This window comes from Oncorhynchus mykiss, chromosome 1 (genome assembly GCF_013265735.2).
Source record: "Oncorhynchus mykiss isolate Arlee chromosome 1, USDA_OmykA_1.1, whole genome shotgun sequence".
NCBI classification, from domain to species: domain Eukaryota; kingdom Metazoa; phylum Chordata; class Actinopteri; order Salmoniformes; family Salmonidae; genus Oncorhynchus; species Oncorhynchus mykiss.
In genome coordinates this window covers 43,828,515-43,854,688 of record NC_048565.1, presented here as the reverse complement: position 1 = coordinate 43,854,688, position 26,174 = coordinate 43,828,515, and the positions used below count along the sequence as shown (strand labels likewise).

The 26,174-nt window shown below is 44.3% G+C and overlaps 2 protein-coding genes across 6 annotated transcripts in view; one reads left to right on the top strand and one right to left on the bottom strand.

The window, feature by feature from the left end:
- bicd1a (bicaudal D homolog 1a) overlaps nucleotides 1–26,174 on the bottom strand; it is a 96,772-nt gene that overhangs the window by 64,154 nt on the left and 6,444 nt on the right. The gene's annotated exons all lie outside the window — the stretch shown is intronic.
- On the top strand, nucleotides 568–3,183 carry LOC110523368 (erythroid membrane-associated protein). 2 transcript variants are annotated; one of them, XM_021602004.2, is made up of 2 exons: nucleotides 568–695; nucleotides 1,691–3,183. In XM_021602004.2, the coding sequence occupies exon 2, from the start codon at nucleotides 1,693–1,695 to the stop codon at nucleotides 3,022–3,024; it is 1,332 nt and encodes a 443-aa protein (XP_021457679.2). In that variant the 5' UTR covers nucleotides 568–695; nucleotides 1,691–1,692; the 3' UTR covers nucleotides 3,025–3,183. The 2 variants fall into 2 exon arrangements, with proteins under 2 accessions (XP_021457679.2, XP_021457688.2); XM_021602013.2 differs by having other exon boundaries at nucleotides 597–695; nucleotides 1,789–3,183.

Genomic DNA, 26,174 nt, shown 5'->3' with positions numbered 1-26,174 from the left:
AAGTTCTTGTTTTCTAGTCTTCCTGTCCTGAGCCTGCCTGCTGTTCGGTCCCTTATTGACTCGGATTAGGAACCTCTGCCTGCCCTCGACCTGCCCTTTGCTATAATAAATATTCTGAGAACCGAACTATCCGCCTCTGGTGTCTGCATCTGGGTCTTATCCTGAGTCTTGATATCTCCTGAGGGTGTGACAGCCTCTCAGCCTTCATCCATGCATAAAAATGTTAAGAACCACATAGGACCTGTCAAACTCCAGGCAGCCATGTGGTAAATAAGGGTGTGTGTGTCTACAAGGAAATAGATGTGTCCTAGTCCTCTGTCTTCAGCTCTCCATAAAGCTAATGATTCATTAGGGCCTCATGTCCTATATACTGGGCTGCTATGGAGTCAGTGGTTTAGTTCACTGAACTAGTGGTTTGATGATTTAGGGTGTTGTATTAAGTCCAAATTATATAATGTGCACCGACTTAAGTTAATATTTAACTTGAGTTCCTTTAAGTTGATTTTATGCAATAGTTCTTTATAAGAAGGGGGAGGAGGAGGAAATACATATTTTATGCTGGTATGACTGACGTCAGGGTATTATGGTAAAGTGAAACTATCCTGGCCAGGTACTGGATATAAAGTAATCCTCTTTCAAGTGAAGTGAAAGAAGAGAGCCAACTGAGACACTACTAGAGGCAAACACATAATCAGGTGAGTGGACAAGTTTATTTACCAAGGGGACATTTCTTAACGCTTTAAAGGTGCACTATGCAGAAATCACTCTATTTCCTGGTTGCAAAAATTGTAATAGTTCGCCTAATTTCAGTTTGTGACAAAAAAAGCATTCATTATGTAGAGAATCATTGTACCATCTAAACCGTTGTGAAATATATTTATTATGGTCTTTTCAGCTGTTTGAAGCTAAAAGTAAGACGCAAAAATAAAACTTAAGAACGAGACACATAGAAATAGCAAGCATAGAACATATCTACTGCTTCTTAGACTTGCTTTCAGTGAGAATTTAAGATGTATATCTCACATTTCAATATGAATTTGGTGTGTCGCCTAAAAAGTTACATATTGTAGATTTAATAGAAATGCAATGTATAGATTGGACATCGCAAACTTTTGTAGATAAATTGTGGATTTTCTACAATACATTATACAGTTAAAATGTTATTTCATGGTAGTATCCTAATAATATGCCCGAGGATACATTCAATTTTTTGATCACTGGCATCCCAATTATTATTTGCGTCCTGAGTGAGAAGTGTTTGTATGTGTTTGTTGTTGATACAAGGTATGACAGCAATCCATGCTTGGCCTGGCACTGTTTTCTGTGGCACAAATCCCATGCAAGTCATGTTACCTACACTATATGACCAAAGTATGAACATCTGCTCGTCGAACATCTCATTCCAAAATTATAGGCATTAATATAGAGTTGGTCTCCCTTTTGTTCTAGATGATTTGTTCGGTTTGAGATTTAGCCTCTCTGTTATGTTTTCAGAACCAGGCTAATGATGCATAAGTCATTGACTGGCAGAGAATACACGTAACCAATGCTGCCTTTTATCTCTACATGGATATATACCAGTCATTAAAGTTTCAGTTCTTAAATGGGGCTTTGCATTTATATTCTAGATGGACTGAACAAAAACTAAGCTAAACTAGACTAAAACATGACTGTGTTTTCTTGTTCCCAGAAATGTCACCAAACAACAATAGGATAGGGAGGGCCCTGAATGCCAGCCTGTTGTACCTGCTGTTATCTGTGTGCCTGACATGCACCACTACTCTGCAGGAATTCGAAGAAGATATTGAGATCGATGATGAGGAGGAAGACCTGGAGTATGAGTACAGCATGAAACAAGACAGACACACCTGTGGAAGCGGCCAAACCGGTCAGTATCCATTCTGCAAGGGCAAGAACCACTACGTCCACACAAGGGATGAGTGTGGAGAGATAGACGTAAAAAAAGTGAGGGTGGAAATGCAGCTGATGATCCAGGACCGACGTGAGAGGATAAAGGAGATTGCACACGCTGCAATACACAGTGAGAAAAATGTGGAGAGGGAGAAAGAGGACACAGTGCTGTTACTGACTGAAATGGCAAGGCTCGTTGAGCAGACCTACATAAAAGTAATTGAGGAGATTGAGAAGAACCAGGAAGCAGCAGCAACCTGGGCTCTAGAGCACATTCTAAAGCTATCACAGGAAATCTCTCAGCTACAGAAGAGAAGCAATGAGCTGGAGCAGCTCTCACACACTGAAGACCACCTCCACCTTCTCCAGATGTTCCCATCCCTTTGTACCCCACCGGCTACCATCGACTGGTCTGAGGTCAGCGTTCACAGTGATCCCAGTGTTGGAGCTATGAGGAGAGCTGTGAACAAGCTGAGGGAAGCACTCGATGGTGAAGAGAACAGGCTGTCTGCTGCTGAGTTGGGAAGGATCAAGACGTGTGCAGTGAATGTGACTCTGGACCCTGATACAGCACATCCCAACCTCATCGTCTCTGAAGACGGGAAACAAGTGAGATTTGGAGATCTCCGGCAAAATGTCACAGACGGCCCTCAAAGGTTTGATTTTGTTGTTAATGTCCTAGGAAAGGAGGGTTTCTCCTCAGGGAGATTATACTATGAGGTGCAGGTGGAAGGAAAGACTGACTGGGTTTTAGGAGTGGCAGGAGAGTTCATCAACAGGAAGGGAAGGACTATTGTGGAGCCTGACAATGGATACCTGGCTCTATGGATGAGGGATGAGAATGAGTATATAGCTCTTGATGAGCTTCCTGTCCACCTCTATCTTAATCCGACTCCCCAGAAGATAGGGATTTATATTGATTATGAACAGGGTCAGGTCTCCTTTTATGATGTGGACAACAGGTCTCATATCTATTCTTTCTCCAATCACGCTTTAAAACCTGCTAAACTTTATCCATTCTTCAGCACCGGCACTGACAATGACGGTAAAAACTCTGCCCCATTGGTCATTACCCAAGTCAATCAGAAACTAAGTATTCACTTCCCAACTTAAAAGTGGATAACAGGAAATGTTATTTCATATATAAATGTTAAAGGAAACACTATGTTACATCAAATCATACATTTTGTTTATTTTATGTTGTAAGTTTCAAATGTTTTCATATTTCTGCAGTTATCTCCATTCTGTCTAAATTAAAGGTATTGAATGGCATTAACTGAAGGTCTGTATTATATAAATCAAGTGTATCTGGAGAAATGAAAGGAACCCATTCAGTCACCAATTTGTCTCAATCTGAGGTGTTCCTCTTATGCAGAAGTGGCACCACAAGAGTTTTTGTAATTAGGTCACATGGTTTAAAAAAGACTCCTGGCCCTTGGGGAGGATGAAAACCCTGTCAAACTGCAGCAACAGTGTACTTTACTTGTTCACAGACACAGAGAAAGCAACATGATTGGACAATACATCTCACAGGGCCGAGCTTGCTTTTTGCTGGTTTGCATCGTGTAGTCCTGCCCTTATGTAACTGTAGGCCTTTGTCAGTCTTTGTCAGCTGTTGTGTTTTATTGATTCATTCCAGTTAACCATTTTGTGTTGATAAAGTCTAGGTAGCCCAGTCAGCTTGAAGTTGGAACCACACTTGATCCCATTCACATTTTCTCAAGCAAGTGGGAAATAAATAAATAAATACACAACGTTACCGATTTGTTTACCCTGGACAGAGGGACAGAGCGTGCAATAGGCTAGACTATGTAGCCGCTGCTGAACAGACTGACAAATAGTCTAGTTTTCATGCCATACATCAGGGATCATCAACTAGATTTAGCAATTGTCCGATTCTTTTCAAGAGCGGATGTTCGGGGGCCGGAAGATAATTACAAATAATTTGAACACTGCCAAATGACCCAAGAAGCCCAAACAGATAGGTTTGACTAAAATATAATAATTTCTAAACCTTGCTTATATTTTATACGATCATGTGTCTCTATTTTATATATATTTTTAACCTATGGGGCTAAATAAAAGGACCTGCCAGTTGGGGAACCCGGCAATACTTCATGTCAGATTGCACATTTTTAGGTGTATAGACGGCTAAATTTATGTAAGTGTATTTGCTTGTGTCTGCCGATAGCGATGTGTTATCACCCTTGCTAAATAAATACTGGGAGAAAGTGGAGAGAGCTGCGATTTCCGTGAATTGGATTAGTCAAGACACGCACAGAGCCTGCAGCAGCACTCCGATGTGAATTGAAAGTGAAAATGTGAGCAAATTGATAAATCGTCAAACTGGTATAAAAACAAATGAACTGCACTTTGCCCCTCTTTTTAACGCTTGACGCAGTTAACCCATTGTTCCTAGGCTGTCATTGTGAATAAGAATGTGTTCTTAACTGACTGTGGTTACACCATCCAGAACCCTCTGAATGACACAACACGTTTCACCCTGACAATTCTACAGTATGTCTTCATCCTTAGAAATCCGTTGATACCCTAGGGCAGGGTTTCCAAAACTCGGTCCTGGGGCCCCCCTGGGGGCACGTTTTGGTTTTTGCTCTAGCACTACACAGCTGATTCAAATAATTAAAACTTGATAATGAGTTGGTTATTTGAATCAGCTGTGTAGTGCTAGGGCAAAAATCTAAACGCGCACCCAGGGGGGACCCCAGGACCGAGCTTGGGAAACCCTGCCCTAGGGTGAGATGGAATCAGGACCTGTATCTACAAAGCGTCTGAGTAGGAGTGCTGATCCAGAATCAGTGCTACTTTTTAGATCATAATGAATAAGATTGGATGGGGGGAGCTCTAATGTGAGCTCTAATGTGGAGAACCACACACACTCACATGTTCACTTTGTTTGACAAATCTGCATTAGCTGAGTAATTGCAGGGATGAGAGAGAGAGACAGCGTTGCTCTCTGGCAGCAGGCAGGCTGATTGGTGTTCTGTGTCAGCTCCAGCAGACACACAGAGAAGCAGCTAATGGCTGTCTCACAAAGCAGGAGGCGTGAATGAGACAGAGGGAGAGTCTACAGTCTCTTTCCCGCACTTGCCAGGACTATAGCAAGGAAGATGGAGTGCTGATATGGGAACGAGACTCACAGTTTCTAGTCTTCTGTGTACTGGGTGACTGCAAACATCCCAGTCTTCTCCTCACACAACACCAATCATTATAGGAGAGAGAGTTTACAGAGCAGTCAACAGAGCACCCTTGGGGTGAATGTGTGCGGGTGAACCTTGGAATTTGGGTGTACTGTAGGCCCACACACAGGGGTGATGTCATCAGCCTAACGGCTCATTAGGCCCATACAAGCACACTCTCTTTCTCTGTTTGTGTATGTGATGTAACAGCCATTATAAACTGGGTGGTTCCAGCCAAGAATGCTGGCCGTGGTATATGAGACCGTATACCATGGGTATGATAAAACATTTGTTTTTACTGCTCTAATTACTTCAGTAACCAGTTCATAATAGTAATAAGGCACCTTAGGGGTTTGTGGTACATGGCCAATATTCGACGGCTAATGGCTGTATCCAGGCACTCCGAAATGCGTCGTGCCTAAGAACAGCCCTTGGACGTGGCCATGTACCACACACCCTCAGGCCTTATTGCTTCAATATCCTGATGTCCATTCCATACATTGAATTATACCCATGAATGAATTCATGTAGCAGCACCTGCTCTAAGATTTCCATCAACTTTATGTGCACAGTACATCAATAACCACAGCCTCACTTTCCACGACCAACTTAACAATCACACTTAGTTTCAAGCCATCTCTGATAGGGTTGCTATAGTGGGTTAATTAAATGGGTTAATCTGGGATGGGTTAACGGCTGTCTCATCCCATAGATATTCCAGCTGGCTAGGTGAGAGAGGAGAAGCCAGAAGCTCTGACCTGAAAAGTAAGATGGCACCAGAGAAGAAGGCAGACGTTTTACGTGCCCCCAACCCATTGTGTTTTTTTGTTTGTTTATTTGCGTTGTTTGTAACTTCTTTTTTTACTTATTTTGTACATAATGTTGCCGCTGCCGTCTCTTCTGATCGAAAATAACTTCTGGACATCAGGACTGCGATGACTCACCACAGACTGGCAGAATATTTTTTTTCTTTTAACGAGTCTGACGAGGCCGACGCGAACGATTTACTGCTTTCTCGGGAACAGGCCCAGATTCCCGTGATTTGCGTGAAGAGGAGGCGGAGAAATAGGGTCCGGAGGGCGGGCTGCCTTCTAAGAATTTGTAGGTGATCGAATAAACCCCCACTTCCTTCCATTCTGCTAGCAAACGTTTAATCTTTGGACAATAAAATAGATGACCTACGTGGAAGATTAAACTACCAACGGGACATTCAAAGCTGTAATATCTTATGCTTCACAGATACGTGGCTGAACGACGACACTATCAACATAAAGCTGTCTGGTTATACGCTGCACCGGCAGGATAGAACAGCGGTGTCTGGTAAGACCAGGGGCGGCGGACCATGCATTTTTGTAAATAACAGCTGCACGACATCTAACGAAGTCTCGAGCTATTGCTCGTCTGAGGTAGAGTATCTCATGATAAACTGTAGACCACACTACCTACCTACAGAGTTTTCAACTGTATTTTTCATAGCTGTTTACATACCACCATAGTCAGAGGCTGGCACTAAAACAGCATTGAATAAGCTGTATTACGCCATAAGCAAACAAGAAAACGCTCACCCAGAGGCAGCACTCCTAGTAGCCGGGGACTTAAATCCATTTTACCTAATTTCTATCAGCATGTTAAATGTGCAACCAGAGGGGGAAAAAACTCTGGACCAACTTTACTCCACACACAGAGACAGATACGAAGCTCTCCCTCGCCCTACATTTGGCAAATCTGACCATAATTCTATCCTCCCGATTCCTGCTTACAAGCAATAATTAAAGCAGGAAGCACCAGTGACAAGATCAATAAAAAAGTGGTCAAATGAAGCAGATACTAAACTTTAGCACAGACTGGAATATATTCCAGGATTCCTCTGATGGCATTGAGGAGTACACCACCTCAGTCATTGGTTTCATCAATAAGTGTATCGATGACGTCATCCCCACAATAACCGTACGTACATACCCAAACCAGAAGCCATGGATTACAGGCAACATCCGCACTGAGCTAAAGGTTAGAGCTGCCGCTTTCAAGGAGCGGGACTCTAACCCGGAAACTTATAAGAAATCCCGCTATGCTCTCCGTCGACCCATCAAACAGGCAAAGCGTCAATACAGAACTAAGATCGAATCATACTACACCGGCTCTGACGCTCGTCGGATGTGGCAGGGCTTGCAAACCATTACAGGCTACAAAGGGAAGCACAGCTGAGAGCTGCCCAGTGAAAAGAGCCTACCAGACGAGCTAAACTACCTCTATGCTCGCTTTGAGGCAAATATCACTGAAAAATGCATGTGAGATCAATGTTTTTTGTTTGGCATACATTTTAAAGTGAAAAAATGTGGTCAATATTCTGTCACTGTGAAATTGCCCAGCACAAACAGCTGAAGTAGGGCTCTATAACCAATACAGAAGCCTACCGGCACGGGAGTCCAGTTCCTTTTCCAAAATAATTTCACTGCAGCAAGTAAGCTAGTCTCCTGGAAGCTCCCCCGGCATGCTCCCATGGGCCAGCATTAGATCTTGACTTACTCATGCGAGAATCACAAGGGAGGACACAAAAATCACAGATATATTAATATACAAATACACTAAATATACAGGATATAACGTTAGACTTTAAGAGGCCCCGCTGACAACATGATGACAAGACTGATTTGCTTTATCTGATGAAGGTCAAACTTGATCAAACCCTCACAGAAAAATGTACAGATAAGATGAAATGCCCCTTTTCAAATTTTCTTCACTTGCTCAATTTGTTCAACTTTATATGGCCTAAAGGGTAAGTAAGCTTTCTACCCCATGTGCATCAGTTATCACATTTATTCCCTATTTTTAAATGCCAAGTCATTATCTCTCCATCTGCAGGCCCCACGTCTCCTACTATTGTGTATGGTGCCTGCGGCCCACTCCCCTCTCCAGAGTCAACACTGTCACAATGTCCACACTGCAACAAAGGCCTGAAAAAACCCTCAAGATCACTTTTTGTGGAGCATGACCGGTCAATTCCATCATCCACCCATCTGTATACAGTCATAACACACACACAACCACACACGCCCATGTCACGTCCCTCTCCCTTCATATTATTTCCACAGTCCAATCACCCAACCCCCCCACACAGTCAATCCAAACGCCACAGGCCGAACACAAGGGCAGACGGTATCTTATCTGTATGCTTATTTTATGCTAAACCCTGGCCACTTCTGATGAGATTACAGGTCCTCCACTATACCTCCACTAAACTACAAGGTGGCAGCTTGAGCACACGCTTCCTACCGAGTTCTGCATGGCAACTTTTGAAAGATAATGAAAAGTGCATTATTTTGAACTACCAAATTATTACTTTGATTGCTAAAAACACCAGGTTATTGATGATTTAAGATGATATTTTCCAAAATGTCACAGCGTGCTGACAGAAAGAAAAATCTTATGGCTACCTCCTCAGCTAGCAATGCTCCGCCATCATCCAATGTTGTTACACAGGAGGCAAATGCTTTGATTGACAACTGCCACAACTATACTGGTCTGACAGACTCTATGACACTTACCGTGTCAGACGAGGATTTTCCTTCTTTGCCTATAACCCCAAGCAAACCTCCAGCTTCCAAGAAAGGCATGTTAGATCTGGGCCCCGATGCTGCTGCCAATAATGATGTTATCGCCACTCTTTCCAGGCTCATCAATACAAGGTCCGATGCCATAGGGTAAATGGCCGGCAACAACGCAATGAAAATCGAGAGCTTAAAAAAACCAGTTGACTTCGCATACATGGAAATCAAGGATGTTAAGGTCACTCACATTGAAAAGCGTGTCGACTGTGCGGCAAATGTGCGACTGTCATAGACTGTGCCTGGTGGCCAACATAAGGCTACCTACAGTAAATAGCTACCTCTGATGTGAGCAGATACCACTCCCGGCTCTAAGTAATTTAACTTTCGTTCTGACTGCACAAAACTACTGGAGTAATGGATATTTACTATTTTACTTGTTCTCTAACTTATGATATTTTTACCTGCAGTATAGGCAGTGAGCAAGCTCTTTGTTGTTTCTTGTTCTGACAGTTATCTTTGTTACGCTAAACTATTCTCACTCAATAATTTATATCTACAGTATATGCTTTCTTTTCATTCTTACTCGATTTGTGAATGTTGTTTAGCTCATAGTACTTTCTGTTCTATATTTCACTTTGTCGTTGTCGTTGTCTATAGTTTCACTCTATGGGTTAAGAAATATGAATGTGTGATTTCATGAAAGGGTGATTTTTATATTAATTTGAATTTGCCGCTCTGCATTTTCCCTGGCTTTTGGCCAGGTGGGACGCTACCGTCCCACATATCCCAGAGAGGTTAACACAGTGTCCAAAGAAGGGCCAGAAGTATACAGAATGGTGTTGTCTGCATAGAGCTAGATCAGAGAATCCACCAGCTGCAAGAGCGACATCATTGATGTATACAGAGAAAAGAGTCAGCCCGAGGATTGAACCCTGTGGCACCCCCATAGAGACTGCCAGAGGTCTCAACAGGCCCTCTGATTTGACTCACTGAACTCTGTCTGAGAAGTAGTTGGTGAACATGGCGAGGCAGTCATTTGAGAAACCAAGGCTGTTGAGTCTGCTGATAAGAATGTGGTGATTGACAGAGTCGAAATCCTTGGCCAGGTCGATGAATACACCTGCACAGTATCATCTCTTATGTTATGTCATCGTTTAGGACCTTGAGCATGGCTGAGGTGCACCCATGGCCAGCTCGGAAACCAGATTGCATAGTGGAGAAGGTACGGTGGGATTCGAAATGGTCGGTGATCTGTTTGTTAACTTGGCTTTCGAAGACCTTAGAAAGGGTAGGCGAGATATAGGTCTGTAGCAGTTTGGGTCTAGAGTGTCTCCCCCTTTGGAAAGCTACCCCTCTTCAATCTTTGGGCATCTCAGATGATACGAAAGGGAGGTTGAACAGGCAAGTAATAGGGGTTGCAACAATTTTGGCGGATAATTTTAGAAAGAGAGAGTCCAGATTGTCTAGTCCGGCTGATTTGTAGGGGTCCAGATTTTTGCAGCTCTTTCAGAACATCAGCTATCTGGATTTGGGTGAAGTAGAAATGGGGAGGCTTGGGCAAGTTGCTGTGGGGGGTGCAGGGCTGTTGACCGGGGTAGGGGTAGCCATGTGGAAAGCATGGCCAGCCGTAGAAAAATGCTTATTGAAGTTCTCAATTATTGCGGATTTATCGGTGGTGACAGTGTTTCCTAGCCTCAGTGCAGTGGGCATCTGGGAGGAGGTGCTCTTATTCTCCATGGACTTTACAGTGTCCCAGAACTTTTTGGAGTTTGTGCTACAAGATGCAAATTTCTGTTTGAAAAAGCTAACTTTTGCTTTTGCTTTTCTAACTGCCTGTGTATATTGGTTCCTAACTTCCCTGAAAAGTTGCATATCGCGGGGGTTATTTGATGCTAATGCAGTATGCCACAGGATGTTTTTGTGCTGGTCAAGGGCAGTCAGGTCTGTTCCTGGTTCTACCTTTTTTGAATGGGGCATGCTTATTTAAGATGGTGAGCAAACCACTTTCAAAGAATAACCAGGCATCCTGTACTGATGGAATGAGGTCAATATCCTTCCAGGATACCCGGGCCAGGTCGATTAGAAAGGCCTGCTCACTGAAGTGTTTTAGGGAGCGTTTGACAGAGATGGGCTGGTCGTTTGACCGCAGACCCATTTCGGACTCAGGCAATGAGGCAGTGATCGCTGAGATCCTGGTTGAAGACAGCAGAGGTGTATTTGGAGGGCATGTTGGTTAGGATGCTATCTATTAGGGTGCCAGTGTTTACGGATTTGGGGTTGTACCTGGTAGGTTCATTGATAATTTGTGTGAGATTGAGGGCATCAAGATTAGACTGTAGGATGGCCGGGGTGTTAAGCATGTCCCAGTTTAGGTCACCTAACAGCACGAGCTCTGAAGATAGATGGGGGGCAATTAATTCACATATGATGTCCAGGGCACAGCTAGGGTCAGAAGGTGGTCTATAGCAAGCAAAATCGGTGAGAGACTTGTTTCTGGAAAGGTGGATTTTTAGAAGTAGAAGTTCAAATTGTTTGGGTACAGACCTGGATAGTAAGACAGAACTCTGCAGGCTATCTCTGCAGTAGATTGCAACTCCACCCCCTTTGGCAGTTCTATCTTGTCGGAAAATGTTATAGTTAGGGATGTAAAGTTCAGGGTTTTTGGTGGTCTTCCTAAGCTAGGATTCAGACACGGCTAGGATATCCGGGTTGGCAGAGTGTTTTAAAGCTGTGAATAAAACAAACTTAGGGACGAGCAGATGGGCTAGCAGATGGGCATTCAGGGGACGTCGCGACGGAGGAGCCAGTTGAAAAAAACCCTCGGCCGAATTACGTTGGTAGTCCAGTCGTGATGGGTCGGCAGTAAAAGGGGTCCAGGCCAATTGGCAAAATAGGTATTGTTGCCCAAGGAGTGGCTGATGGACCTCTTCGGCTAGCTGGGAGATGGGCCTAGCAAAGGCTAGCTCAAGGCTAATTGGTTCTTGCTTTGGGACAGAGACGTTAGCCAGGAGTGGCCACTCGGATAGCAGCTTGCTAGTTGCGATGATCCAGGTGAAAAGGTTCAGAGCTTGCGGTAGGAAACCGGAGATATGGAGAAAAATAAGTCTGATTTGCTCTGGTTTGAGTCTTGCTGCGCAGACTGGCGAGAGTTGTCCGGGCTAAAGCTGATGACCACTAGCTAGTAGCTAGTTAGCTGGCTAGCTTCTGTTGGGGGTTCCGGTTCAAAAGTAAAGAAAATAGCAGATCCATACCACATTTGTTGAGCTGGAAACGGCAGATTTAAAATAAGAATTTAATATCTACAAAGGCGTTCAGAGGTCTATTATCAGCAACCATCACTCCTGTGTTCCAATGACATGTTGTCTCGCATGGAATAGCCTTCATTTCTCAGAACAAGAATAGACCGACGAGTTTCAGAAGAACGTTTTTTTGTTTCTGGCCATTTTGAGCCTGTAATCGAACTCACAAATGCTGATGCTTCAGATACTCAACTAGACTAAAGAAGGTCAGTTTTATTGCTTCTTTAATCAGAACAACAGTTTTCAGCTGTGCTAACATAATTGCAAAATGGTTTCTAATGATCAATTAGCCTTTTAAAATTATAAACTTGGATTAGCTAACACAACGTGCCATTGGAAAACAGGAGTGATGGTTGCTAATAATAGGCCTTTGTATGCCTATGTAGATATTCAATTAAAAATCAGCGGTTTCCAGCTACAATAGTCATTTACAACAATGTCTACACTGTATTTCTGATCAATTTGATGTTATTTTAATTAATGGACTAAAAATGTGATTTTCTTTCAAAAACAAGGACATTTCTAAGTGACCCCAAACTTTTGAACGGTAGTGTATATCTAATAATATCCGACTGGTGTTAGACCTTATTGACTATTCTGATCTAATCTTCGAAGATTTTATAGATGTATTGTCTTCTTAGACATTTATAAAGCCTTTGATACAGTGTAACATGAGTTTCTATTTCTCTCCCTTGAGAAATTTGGTTTTGGGGAATTCTTTTGTAGTACTACTAAAACTCTTTATATGAATGGGAACAGTTCCATTAAATTAAAGCATGGCAATTCAAGATTTGATTTGAAAAGAGGAATTAGACAAGGTTGCCCAAGTTGACACCCAACTTCTTACAAGTTCTGTTAAATCCAGCGATATAAAATTGATCTCTATTGCTGACAGAGATATTATCATAAGTCAGCTTGCAGATGACACCACCCTCTTTTTGAAAGATGCTGACTAGATTCCTAGGGCAGACGATGTGATAAATATTTTTTCCAAAGCATCTGGTCTTTGCCTAAACCTTAATAAGTGTGAATTGTTTGCTATTAAAAACTGTGTGATACCCTCTATATGCAAAATTCTAGTCAATGAAAAAGTAACATACATTGGGATTTCCATATCTAAGGATTAACAGGAAAGATGCTCATTAAATTTCCTAGCTATTACAGTTTTTTTCGATTGCTAAACGACAGTGGACACAACTGGAGTCACATGTGCAAAACTCTAACTACAGTCTGCACAGCAGCAGTTCATGTGGACCAAACTCTAGTTCGTTTTTCATTGCTTGAACACAGTTTTCAAAACTCTACACACTTATCCCATGACTTTAACCACAACCTGCACAACACTGTGGATTTACAGCACTTTGTTCAAATGCTAACACACTGCTGTCAAAACTGTGAACCACACATTCAAAACGGAATAGACTTCAGCCTTGTGCCTTTCAAACACTGCTGATTGCAATTTCAGCTGAAAGGCTAAGCAGGTGTCTTGTTTTAGACTTGTTAGTGAACACACACACATATTACAGTATATATAGGTAGAGCTCAGAAAGACTCATTTTGGAAATGGAACAAGGAAGATGGGTTCGTGGAGGGAGAAGGGTGGCAGGGAGAGGGCGGAGGCGTGGAGGAAGACAAAGAAGACAAAGAGCTGTTATTTCAGATGAAATAAGGGCTACACGTATAGACCATGTCGTGAACCATGGTCTCTCATTGAGAGAGGCAGGGTTGAGGGTGCAACCCAATCTGCAAAGATCCACAGTGGCATCTGTAATGCGAATTTTCCATCATGCAAACAGGTGAGAGTTACATCCTTACAGTAAATGAAAACATTACAGGAATCTATTTTGTATTGCAATTATAGAATATTTACACAGATATATATTACAGTAAGTTTGACTGTAAAATATATTTTTACAACAGGACCCAAAGGCTGCCCCCAACAGGGGGAAGAGGAAAAATATTTTCAGATGCGCAGGAAAATGCTATTGTTGTCACGGTTTTCTGTATGTGAAGGAGAGTCGGACCAAAATGCGGCGTGTAGATTACGATCCATGTTTATTGACTATAGCAACACGAATCTAAATACAAACAGTGCAAAATAATAAACGTAATGAAAACCGAAACAGCCTAAACTGGTGCAAACTAACACTAAGGACAGGAACAATCACCCACAAACACACAGTGAAACCCAGGCTACCTAAATATGGTTCCCAATCAGAGACAATGACGAACACCTGCCTCTGACTGAGAACCATATCAGGCTGAACATAGAAATAGACAAACAAGACATGAAACATAGAATACCCACTCAGATCACACCCTGACCAATCAAAACATAGAAAATACAAAGTAAACTATGGTCAGGGCGTGACAGTACCCCCCCCCCAAGGTGCGGACTCCGGCCGCAAAACCTGAACCTATAGGGGAGGGTCTGGGTGGGCATCTGTCCGCGGTGGCGGCTCTGGCGCTGGAAGTGGACCCCACTCAATGACAGTTTTAATCCCCCTCCTAAACGTCCCTAAATAGGTTACCCACCACAATGATAACATGGGACAGAGGGACAGCTCGGGACAGAGGTAACTCGGGACAGATGGGTAGCTCAGCACTGAGAGGAAGCTCAGCACTGAGAAGAAGCTCAACACTGAGAGGAAGCCCAGGCAGGTAGTAGAAACTACCAGAACCTGGCTGGCTGGCGGTTTCAGCAGATCCTGGTCGACTAGCAGATCTGGAAGAATCTGGTCGACTGGCGGATCTGGGAGAATCTGGTCGACTGGCGGATCTGGGAGAATCTGGTCGACTGGCGGATCTGGGAGAATCTGGTCGACTGGCGGATCTGGGAGAATCTGGTCGACTGGCGGATCTGTTAGAATCTGGTCGACTGGCGGATCTGGGAGAATCTGGTCGACGGGCGGATCTGGGAGAGTCTGGACGACGGGCAGATCTGGAAGAGTCTGGTCGACTGGCAGATCTGGAAGAGTCTGGACGACTGGCAGATCTGGAAGAGTCTGGACGACTGGCGGATCTGGAAGAGTCTGGTCGACTGGCGGATCTGGGAGAATCTGGTCGACTGGCGGATCTGGGAGAATCTGGTCGACTGGCGGATCTGGGAGAATCTGGTCGACTGGCGGATCTGGGAGAATCTGGTCGACTGGCGGATCTGGGAGAATCTGGTCGACTGGCGGATCTGGGAGAATCTGGTCGACTGGCGGATCTGGGAGAGTCTGGACGACTGGCGGATCTGGGAGAGTCTGGACGACTGACAGATCTGGAAGAGTCTGGACGACTGACAGATCTGGAAGAGTCTGGTCGACTGGCAGATCTGGAAGAGTCTGGTCGACTGGCAGATCTGGAAGAGTCTGGTCGACTGGCAGATCTGGAAGAGTCTGGTCGACTGGCAGATCTGGAAGAGTCTGGTCGACTGGCAGATCTGGAAGAGTCTGGTCGACTGGCAGATCTGAAAGAGTCTGGTCGACTGGCAGATCTGGAAGAGTCTGGACGACTGGCAGATCTGGAAGAGTCTGGACGACGGGCAGAGCTGGAAGAGTCTGGTCGACTGGCAGATCAGGAAGAGTCTGGACGACTGGCAGATCTGGGAGAGTCTGGTCGACCGGCAGATCTGGCTGCTCCATGCTGACTGGCTGCTCAATGCTGACTGGCAGCTCTGGCTGCTCCATGCTGACTGGCAGCTCCATGCCGACTGGCAGCTCTGGCTGCTCCATGCTGACTGGCTGCTCCATGCTGACTGGCGGCTCTGGCTGCTCCATGCCGACTGGCAGCTCCATGCCGACTGGCAGCTCCATGCCGACTGGCAGCTCCATGCCGACTGGCAGCTCCATGCCGACTGGCAGCTCTGGCTGCTCCATGCTGACTGGCTGCTCCATGCTGACTGGCGGCCCTGGCTGCTCCATGCTAACTGGCAGCTCTGGCGGCTCCTTGCAGACTGGCAGCTCTGGCGGCTCCTTGCAGACAGGCAGCACTGGCGGCTCCTTGCAGACAGGCAGCTCCATGCAGACTGACAGCTCCTTGCAGGCTGGCAGCTCCTTGCAGGCTGGCAGCTCCTTGCAGGCTGGCAGCTCCTTGCAGACTGGCAGCTCCTTGCAGACTGGCAGCTCCTTGCAGACTGGCTGCTCCATGCCGACTGGCAGCTCTGGCTGCTCCATGCCGACTGGCAGCTCTGGCTGCTCCATGCTGACTGGCTGCTCCATGCTGACTGGCGGCTCTGGCTGCTCCATACTGACTGGCAGCTCCATGCCGACTGGCAGCTCCATGCCGACAGGCAGCTCTGGCGGCTCCTTGCAGACTGGCAGCTCCATGCAGACTGACAGCTCCTTGCAGGCTGGCAGCTCCTTGCAGGCTGGCAGCTCCTTGCAGACTGGCAGCTCCTTGCAGACTGGCAGCTCCTTGCAGACTGGCAGCTCCTTGCAGACTGGCAGCTCTTTGCAGACTGGCAGCTCCTTGCAGACTGGCAGCTCTGGCTGCTTCATGTAGACTGACAGCTCTGGCTGCTCCTTGCAAACTGACAGCTCGGGCTGCTTCATGCAGACGGACAGCTCAGGCTGCTCCATGCAGACTGACAGCTCAGGCTGCTCCATGCAGACTGACAGCTCCTTGCAGGCTGGCAGCTCCTTGCAGACTGGCCGCTCCTTGCAGGCTGGCAGCTCCTTGCAGGCTGGCAGCTCCTTGCAGGCTGGCAGCTCCTTGCAGGCTGGCAGCTTTAGCGGCATCCTGCAGACAGGCAGCTCCTTGCAGACTGGCAGTTCTGGCTGCGCTGAACAGGCGGGAGACTCCGACAGCGCAGGAGAGGAGAGAGGCTCCGGCTGCGCTGAACAGGCGGGAGATTCCGGCAGCGCAGGAGAGCAGAAAGGCTCTGGCTGCGCTGAACAGGCGGGAGACTCCGGCAGCGCAGGAGAGTAGAAAGGCTCTGGCTGCGCTGAACAGTCGGGAGACTCCGATAGCGCAGTAGAGAAGAGAGGCTCTGGCTGCGCTGAACAGGCGGGAGACTCCGGCAGCGCAGGAGAGGAGAAAAGCTCTGGCTGCGCTGAACAGTCGGGAGACTCCGATAGCGCAGTAGAGAAGAGAGGCTCTGGCTGCGCTGAACAGGCGGGAGACTCCGGCAGCGCAGGAGAGGAGAAAAGCTCTGGCTGCGCTGAACAGGCGGAAGACTCCGATAGCGCATGAGATGAGAGAGGCTCTGGCTGCGCTGAACAGGCGAGGCGCACTGTAGGCCTGATGCATAGTGCTGGCACAGGACGTGCAAGGCTAGGGATGGGCACAGGAGGCCTGATGCGTGAGACTGGAACCAACTTCACCAGCCGACTAAAACGGACCTCAGGACGAGTATGGAGCGCTAACCCAGGTGCCATCAAATCCCTGACACGTTCCGTCAGGCGAATTCTATGCAAAATGCACCAACACAGCAACTCCCTCATTTCTCTCTCCTCCAATTTCCCCATTAACTCCTTCACAGTCTCTGTTTCACTCACCTCCAACACCGGCTCTGGTTCTGGTCTCCTCCTTGGCTCCTCACGATAAACAGGGAGAGTTGGCTCAGGTCTGGCTCCTGACTCTGCCACACTCTCCCTGAGCCCCCCCCCAAGAAATTTTTGGGGCTGACTATGGGGCCTCCGTCCGCGCCGCCTTGCTTGCTTCGCAAACTCCATTCTCCTATATCCTTCCGCGCACTGCTCCATCGAATCCCAGGCGGGCTCCGGCACTCTCCCTGGGTCGGCCGCCCACCTGTCGATCTCCTCCCAAGTCGTATACTCCATACTGCACTCCTCTTTGGGCTGCTCCTGTTGTTTCTTCTCCCGCTGCACCTTTGGGCGGCTACACTCCCCTGGTTTAGCCCAGGGTCCTCTCCCGTCAAGGATTTCCTCCCATGTCCAGAAATCCTTATTGCGCATCTCCTCGCGCTGCTCCTGCCTGTTGACACGCTGCTTGGTCCTTTTGTGGTGGGTGATTCTGTCACGGTTTTCTGTATGTGAAGGAGAGTCGGACCAAAATGCGGCGTGTAGATTACGATCCATGTTTATTGACTATAGCAACACGAATCTAAATACAAACAGTGCAAAATAATAAACGTAATGAAAACCGAAACAGCCTAAACTGGTGCAAACTAACACTAAGGACAGGAACAATCACCCACAAACACACAGTGAAACCCAGGCTACCTAAATATGGTTCCCAATCAGAGACAATGACGAACACCTGCCTCTGACTGAGAACCATATCAGGCTGAACATAGAAATAGACAAACAAGACATGAAACATAGAATACCCACTCAGATCACACCCTGACCAATCAAAACATAGAAAATACAAAGTAAACTATGGTCAGGGCGTGACAATTGTTGACATCGTTGTTGTCAACAATGCAATAAAACTGCGGGAAATTCAAGATAGAGTGCTGGCTGATAATGATATATTTGAAAATGTTAATTCTGTCAGCACAACAACTATTGCTCGAGTCCTAAAGAAACACCAAGTTACAATGAAACAGTTATACACTGTACCGTTCGAGAGAAACAGTGAACGGGTAAAAGAGCAAAGATACCAATATGTCCAGGTAAGACGTCTGAGGTTACGTACACAGCTATACAAAATATTTACAGTAAAAAAAAAACACTAGCATTTCTACAGTAAAACTGTGCACTTACTGTTTTTCAGAGAGTAATGGAGGTGGAAGCACTGGAAAGACCACATTCATTTGTATTTATCGATGAAGCTGGATTTAACCTTGCCAAAACACGGCGCAGAGGAAGGAATGTTATAGGTCAAAGGGCCACTGTGGAGGTTCCAGGCCAAAGGAGGGGAAATATCACCATGTGTGCTGCAATGGCCAATGATGGTTTGCTTCTCAACACACCACTCATTGGCCCATACAACACAGAAAGGCTTATAGCTTTCCTATAACAGCTCTATGCTCAGCTAGTGCCAGCAGAACAGGGTTTTTGTCATAGTTTGCGATAACGTTGCTTTTCACCACTCTGCAGCTGTCACAGATTGGTTGGCAGCACATCACAGATTTATGGTTTTGTACCTGCCTGCATATTCACCCTTCCTCAACCCAATAGAGGAGTTTTTCTCTGCCTGGAGGTGGAAAGTGTTTGGTCACCACCCACATGACCAAATGTCTCTTTTGGAAGCCATGCGTGCCGGATGTGAGGACACGAGTCCAGAGGACTGCCAGGGATGGATAAGGCACTCCAGAAGGTTCTTCCCCAGGTGCATGGCAAGAGAAAACATTAGATGTGATGTTGAAGAAAACCTGTGGCCTGATGCTAGAGAGAGGCAGGATTAGCCCCTCAATTATTTGTTCGAATTACAGTATGTACTTTTAGTTAATTTTTTTTCTCATTACTGTAATTCCGTAAATTACTACAGACTATTGAAGCAAACTGCTAATTTTCATTTACCTTAAAGAATTGTTATGTTCTAAAAAATTTAATAAATCATGTGAAAGAATGCCACTCTTTTCTTTGAAGAAATTATTACTTTGTATGAAGTCACCTGAAATTGTTCAAACTGTAAAGATGAAAAGTTTGTATTTTCTGTATTGGTGTTTGATGCTAGTGTTTTTACTCTCAGTGTGTTCTGAGTGACAGTGTGTGTTATCTCAGTGAGGGTTGTGCATAGTGCTTGGCTGCACTGAGCGTGTTTTGAGCCATATGTTAAGAGTTGTGTTGCTTGGAATGAGTTTTGCAGGTGATGTGAACTGTTTAGCTCAGGTGACTGTTGGTAGTGCAGACTGTAGTTAGAGTTTTGCACATGTGACTCCAGTTGTGCCCACTGTCGTTTAGCAATCGAAAAAAACTGTAATGAAAAAAAAAAAAAAACTTGCTTCCTTGAAAGGTTGAGTATTGCTTTCTAAAGCTGAAGATATCTCCAGACTTACTTATGCAGCCCAGTCCTTACATCTTGACAACAAAATATGTAAAGCGGTTGACCAGCTGCTTTTCAACTTCATCTGGAAAAAACACATTATATTAGGAAATCTGTCATTATGAACACATGAATATGGTGGACTAATGTTTTTGATTTTCCTACTTTGAATAATACCTTTAAGATAAATTGGGCTAAACATTTCTTAAAGAATCCAACATCAATTTGGAATTTCATCCCTCATTAGATCTTCCCCCATTTTGGTGGCTTCAATTTTATGTTACTTTGTAACTATAACATTGATAAGATTCCTACAAAAATGATCTGCTTCTCATAGACAGGTATTCTTAGCGTGTCATTAATATATAAACATTGTTTTCCCCGCATAGGTATTTCATTTGGAATAATAAGGATATTTTGTATAGAAACAAGTTTTAATTTTTAAAGAACTGTTTCAATAATCATATCCTGCCGGTGAGTCAACTTTTTAATGCAGAAGGATTGTTACTCAATTATGAGGAATTTTTATCTCTACAATATCCCTGTTACACCTAGTGAGTTTGCCATAGTCTTTGATGCTATTCCATCTGGAAATCTCATGTTGCTCAGAGGTGTAACCAGACCTCACCTTCTTAATCAACCCTGGCTTAATACAGTTGACTCACCAATAGGAAAAATGTGGTTCTCCTTGCTCCCTCAGAACAACAGATGTATACGTGCTTTATTTCAAAGGGATATTGTTTCCATTCCTTATGTCACAATTTACTGGATTATATTTGTCAATAATATCTGTTGGGAAAAAGTCTGGTTATTACCACACAAATACCTGCTTTTTAACAAAGTCAAAGAGATCTCTTTCAGAATGATCCATAAGTATTACCTTGCGAATCTTTACCAGAAGAAACTCCAAAAAGACATTAACATTAATTGTACTTTTTGTGTTGAGCATCCAGAAAAGGGTTTTGCATTTATTTTGGGAAAAAAAATGATGGAAAGATATTCATAGTTTTGTAATTGTTCATATTCTTCATGACTTTTTTTTATTTTTATGGGAGAATGTGCTGCTCGGTTTCCTTAACCATAATAAGAATAATTGTGCTAACAACAAAATGTAATATTCATAAATGTAAATTCACTAATAAAAAAACTCTTCCGTGTTTTCTATAAGGAATTTGAGCAATACATTAAGACCATTCAACATTCTTCTAATAAGAACAATATGTGTTTCTTTTAAGGTCTTTGTATAGTCTGTAATTTGTTGTACCCCCAAGCATATGTTATCATTGTTTGTTTGAATACTTCTTGTATGTATGTATACTGGTCTTTCTGCAATAAAAAAAAAATAACTACAAGGCAATGAGACCTCCAAGCCCTGGATCAACCTACAGCATGTGACTTCCATACTGAAGCCTGGCTCAGATGATCCCTGTGTCAGACAGGCACCAGACAAAGGGAGGCTGAAACACAATTACTACATGATCTTGTTTCACCACGTCATGCATTGGTGGCTTTCAGTCAATAGCTGTTGCCATCCATTTTGAAGAAATCGCATTAAATCGCTGATTGAGTTTTGTGAACTACGAGCGCATGTTTCTCCCCATACCAGTATTAGTCACATTTTTGTCATTTGAATAATGATTTAGTATAGTTATTGTAAAAATGACAAAAACATTGGGCCATTTTTGTTAACTAAGTACCATTACATTTTAGTCACATCACATTTGTATTTCCTCATTAACATATAATACATTAACATATAGTACACATAAATGTCTTGACTTCTATGTGTTGTCCTACAAACAGATTTTTCTGCACAACATCCTATCGTATGATTCTCTTCCCAACAGCCAACTTGGCAGAAGAACACATTGCTCTGCAGCAGATAAAAAATCACACCCCTTGACATTGTGTAGCTATATTGTAATCAAAGTTCTGTCATAAGTACAGATCTGATAGGCTGCAGCAAACTAACTAGCTAGCATTATCAATCTGTTATTACCTGATTGTTTGTTTGTGTTTGTGTGTGTGTGTGTGTGTGTGTGTGTGTGTGTGTGTGTGTGTGTGTGTGTGTGTATATATTGGTAGCATTTTGTCCCGTCAACTTGTGGGTGCAAACGCTGACTTCTCCAGTGGAAACGTTACATTCATTCTTGTTTTAATCGACATAAGTATAGTGGCTTCAAACGTCGGCCCTTTTTCTCCTGGGAGATTTTACCACTGGGAGAGTAGCCATGGCGTGTGCCTTATTTACATACAGTATTTGTTGCTGCCTGATGGAAAACGGTTGACGGGCAGAGAGGTGACTCGTGAATGACCTGGGCATTTATTTTACATCAATAACAGCATTGCAACACTGCAATGAGAAAGCCTTACAATTCTGCTAATATCATGCATGCTTTTGATTGGACCAAACTAATATGACTGAATAGCTCTCAACATGTCCAAAAACCTTTGACTAGTCAGATCTTAGTTACAGAGAAAATGTTGTCACGTATCGTTTTCGTCAACCGCAATGAAAAATATTTTTTGTTAACTTATAGTTTTTTCTGGGTCTATTTTAGTCAGTTATCGTCTAGTCAATTGCCACTGAAAAATAGGTGTTTGAAATTAACACTGCCACATACTGCACATCATTAATTAAGCAGCCCAACACAATGCATCTAAGGTATAAAATAAATGCATATTTCTCCCCCTTCCTCTCTCCAGGGGGGCAACTGACCTAAGGAAGGAAGGAGTTGCAGGGGAGAGGTGAGAGACTTAGCAGGGGGGAGGGGGTCTCCTCATGTATCAATTCCCCCCATGCTGATGTCAGGAAGGAGGAGGAGAGCAGGGTAATAAAGCCTGTAATGCATCTCTCCTTTCTCTCCTCACAGAAAAGGCTGCCACATCCTCACATTTACTGCCACATGTCCTCTGTTGGGACAGTGGGGAAGCTGTCCTCTACCCCACTCCTTTTTAATCACTTATTCAACTGCAGTAGGCAGATTCAGCACAGCAAAGTAGGGTTAAGTATACTTCTCCATTATGCAGGACTCTTTTTCTTTTCACCCATTCACTAACTTTTCAATTCTCTATCCACCTGCCACAACCTGCATTTGAACTCTCAAACTGAGAGCACATTCAGTCAGATCTTCACTTAGCGAACAATCTGGATTCACCAATGTTGATCAACCAGATTTTGAAGACTGTACAGTTGAGTGGAGACAAGGGGTTATAAAAGTCCACAGTAAATTATGAAGAAATATCTTGTTCTCTGAAGTTCTCTAGCTCCAGCCTGCTAACTAATGTGACTTTGAGCTGGTCTTCCTATGGGCTCTATAATTCATTTTGTGAAAGGCACAGTCAAGGACCATGCAGTTCCAACACACTCAAACTACAGGCCCAGAGAGCCTGGCTGTCTAAGAACATAACTACAGTATGTACAGATGGTTACTATGCCCACCACCAAGCGCAACCACGAATCATCCATGTTTAACATGGCATTCTGCTCCTCAGCTTCACAACTGAACTATTCTAGAAAAATCTCTCCTCCCTACAATAGTAAAAGGAGTCATATTTTTGCCTCAGATATCAGTTCTTACCATTGAAGCCTTAGATTTACAGTAACTCCTTATCTAAGGAAGACCATGCTTGGCAATCTTTTATGGAGAAATGTATCTTAAGTTGGGTTTTACTCTTATCATTGAATCGTACACTCCTCTGAAATATTAGACCGTATGCATGGCAAACAAGGTGACTTCTGAGACACTGCGTTCGCAAAACAGTGTGCTCTTCAAATCCTTGACGGGAATGAGTTGTGGCACATTGAACCTCTGACATTTCTCAACTATTAAAGCCTTGAAAACATACTGTATTGTGACCTGCTAGGGCTGTGCTCCTCAGACATCAGCCACACGTCAGACCTGAACGTGTGAGACAGCATAGAGACAAAACGATGGGTTCCATCCTACATGTGACAGTGTCTAGGAATAGGCGGCCATGTCTAGGTGGGTTGTACACTACACGTCGATGCCTAACAATCTGTTTCAAAAGCATTTCTTAATTGAAGCCTGTGTATGTGATCTGCTCTACTGTACTATCAAGTATATCTGCAGATGATTTTTGGCCCGGTTGACTTGCTGATGGAGTAATCATATCCACATGAGCACACATCCCTGGCTGTACAGCTCTTAATAATATGCTGCTGTTATGATGTTTTCTTCCCTCCACTAGTTCTCTCTGATAGGTCGATCCTCTACCCAGAGACTGCAGTAAGGAGACAGAACTGGAGAGTAATATGGGCACCATCACTGTGGAGAGGAATCCATCTGCAGCCCTGGAGACGGGCCTGTCACTAAAACACTGGCCAGTGGGTAAAATATTGACAACCCACAACCTACAACCCATATACTGTATAGTTACTGGGGAGTCACCCATAAGAGTAATGCTAGAGGCTTCCTGGCTGATTTGAGTGTAACAAGCACATATAGTAAAACAGCCTATTTCTGCGCTGTCCTTCAAGTACAGAACAACAACCATTAAGCAGATGTCTGTGGAGAGCACTAAAATATATCTAAATTATAATCATAAATATACAGTAGGCTACTGACATTGAGACTTAAGGTTCCACAACATGAGCCCTGTGTTGGTTTGGTCTTCCCAAAGACATACTCATTAGTGTTTTTATGGCATTACCATAACGTCAAAACCAACGCGTCATTACCGACGTGTCATTAGCGACATCACGTTAGCCGATGTCATTCCCCAGGTATGGGTTCACTCTTGAGTCATGCTGGTTGTCCATAGGAATGTGTCAATGTGTGGAATGCAACAGCAGCTCTCTAGCACAGTGGGGGCTGGTGAGGCTGAGCCCTCTGCTCTGACTGACCTACTCTCTGAGACAGACACATCACTATAGGGGCCCCTCCATGCTAAGGCCCTGCCAACTCAGGACAGCTCAAATCTGGCCAGGGCCCCCAACCAGGCCAGAATGCTGTGGTCACTGTGCATACGTGTGCAGGGACCGCAAGGCTAAGTCAACACTGGCTATTGTTACACAACCGTGCTTGGGTCAGAATAAACATCAACAATGATGGACACATAAAGACAAATGCAAAAACACACACAAATCATTATTCCATGTCTAAATCAATAAGCAGACTTTACATCTACTTCTTGTTAATGGATGGACCAGAGCACAGTTTTCTGTAACCTTTATTTAACTAGGCAAGTCAGTTAAGAACTAAGTCTGTGTGGAGCAGAGCTTTATAGACACCAACAGTGGAGAAACCCAGCCTAATGCACTGTGAGTTTTGCTTTTTTCATCCGGGCTCATCCTCATTAAAATGACTCCACACCTGCCCCTGACAAACAGGAAATTAACTTTGTCAGGGTCAAAACTATACCGCAACTGTTCTCCGAAGGAAATAAAAATGTAAAATAAAGAAGGAAGAATGAATGTGTAACGTACAATTCCAATAGTGTTGATCTATTCCATCAGGATAAACAATAGCTGTGGGATTGCAACTGCTCGCCACTCCATCCAGCAAACAATTCCAATTTCCATTTGCAGTTCCCTGCATGTTAAGGACAGGCACAGACAATTCAGAGGAAAAGGAAGGTGAGAGTGTTATTATTGGTACGACGGGCTCCACGCGCTCCATTTCTCTGTTTAATATTCATAGAAAGACATGAGAGAGAGGAGGGAAACAGCACAGGTTATCCTCCTGGGATGTTATATCACCTCCAGTGTTGATGTGTCCTCTGTTAGGCTATACCGTAGACTCTGAGACAGCCAGGCAGGGTTACAAAAAAACACTTGCTGCTGCTACTACTACACGGTAGGGAGGGACCAGCAGGGACAGAGGCCCATGTGAAACTATGTGCACAAACTAAAAGTCTATACTGAAAAAGTAGTAAAACGCCATTCAAGAATAGCATTAAAGTACAATTCGACAACATGCCAGTGGTATTTATCAGTCAGCATGTAGGCAGAAAAACAGAGTTCCACACAGGTCTAGATACAGAATGAGATATAGTGTGTGGGAGCCTAGCCAGGGCAGAGGCACAGCAGAGGATGACTCAGATTAAGCAGTGTAGCAGTGGAGGCAGAGGGGTACAGCTGAAAATGGGCATTGCTATCTTACACAGTGAGGATTTAGGATATGGAGCTGGTGTACATCAGACAGTGTTGTCAGGGAGCACTGTGTCTGGTGAACTACTTCCCATGTCTCTATTTAATCACTGTGGATCATTCTTCCCTCTCTCTCTCTCTCTCTCTTTCTCTTTCTCTCTCCATCTTCCTCTGTTGCTCTGCCTCGTCATCCCACACATCATCACTCGATAAAGGATCCATAACA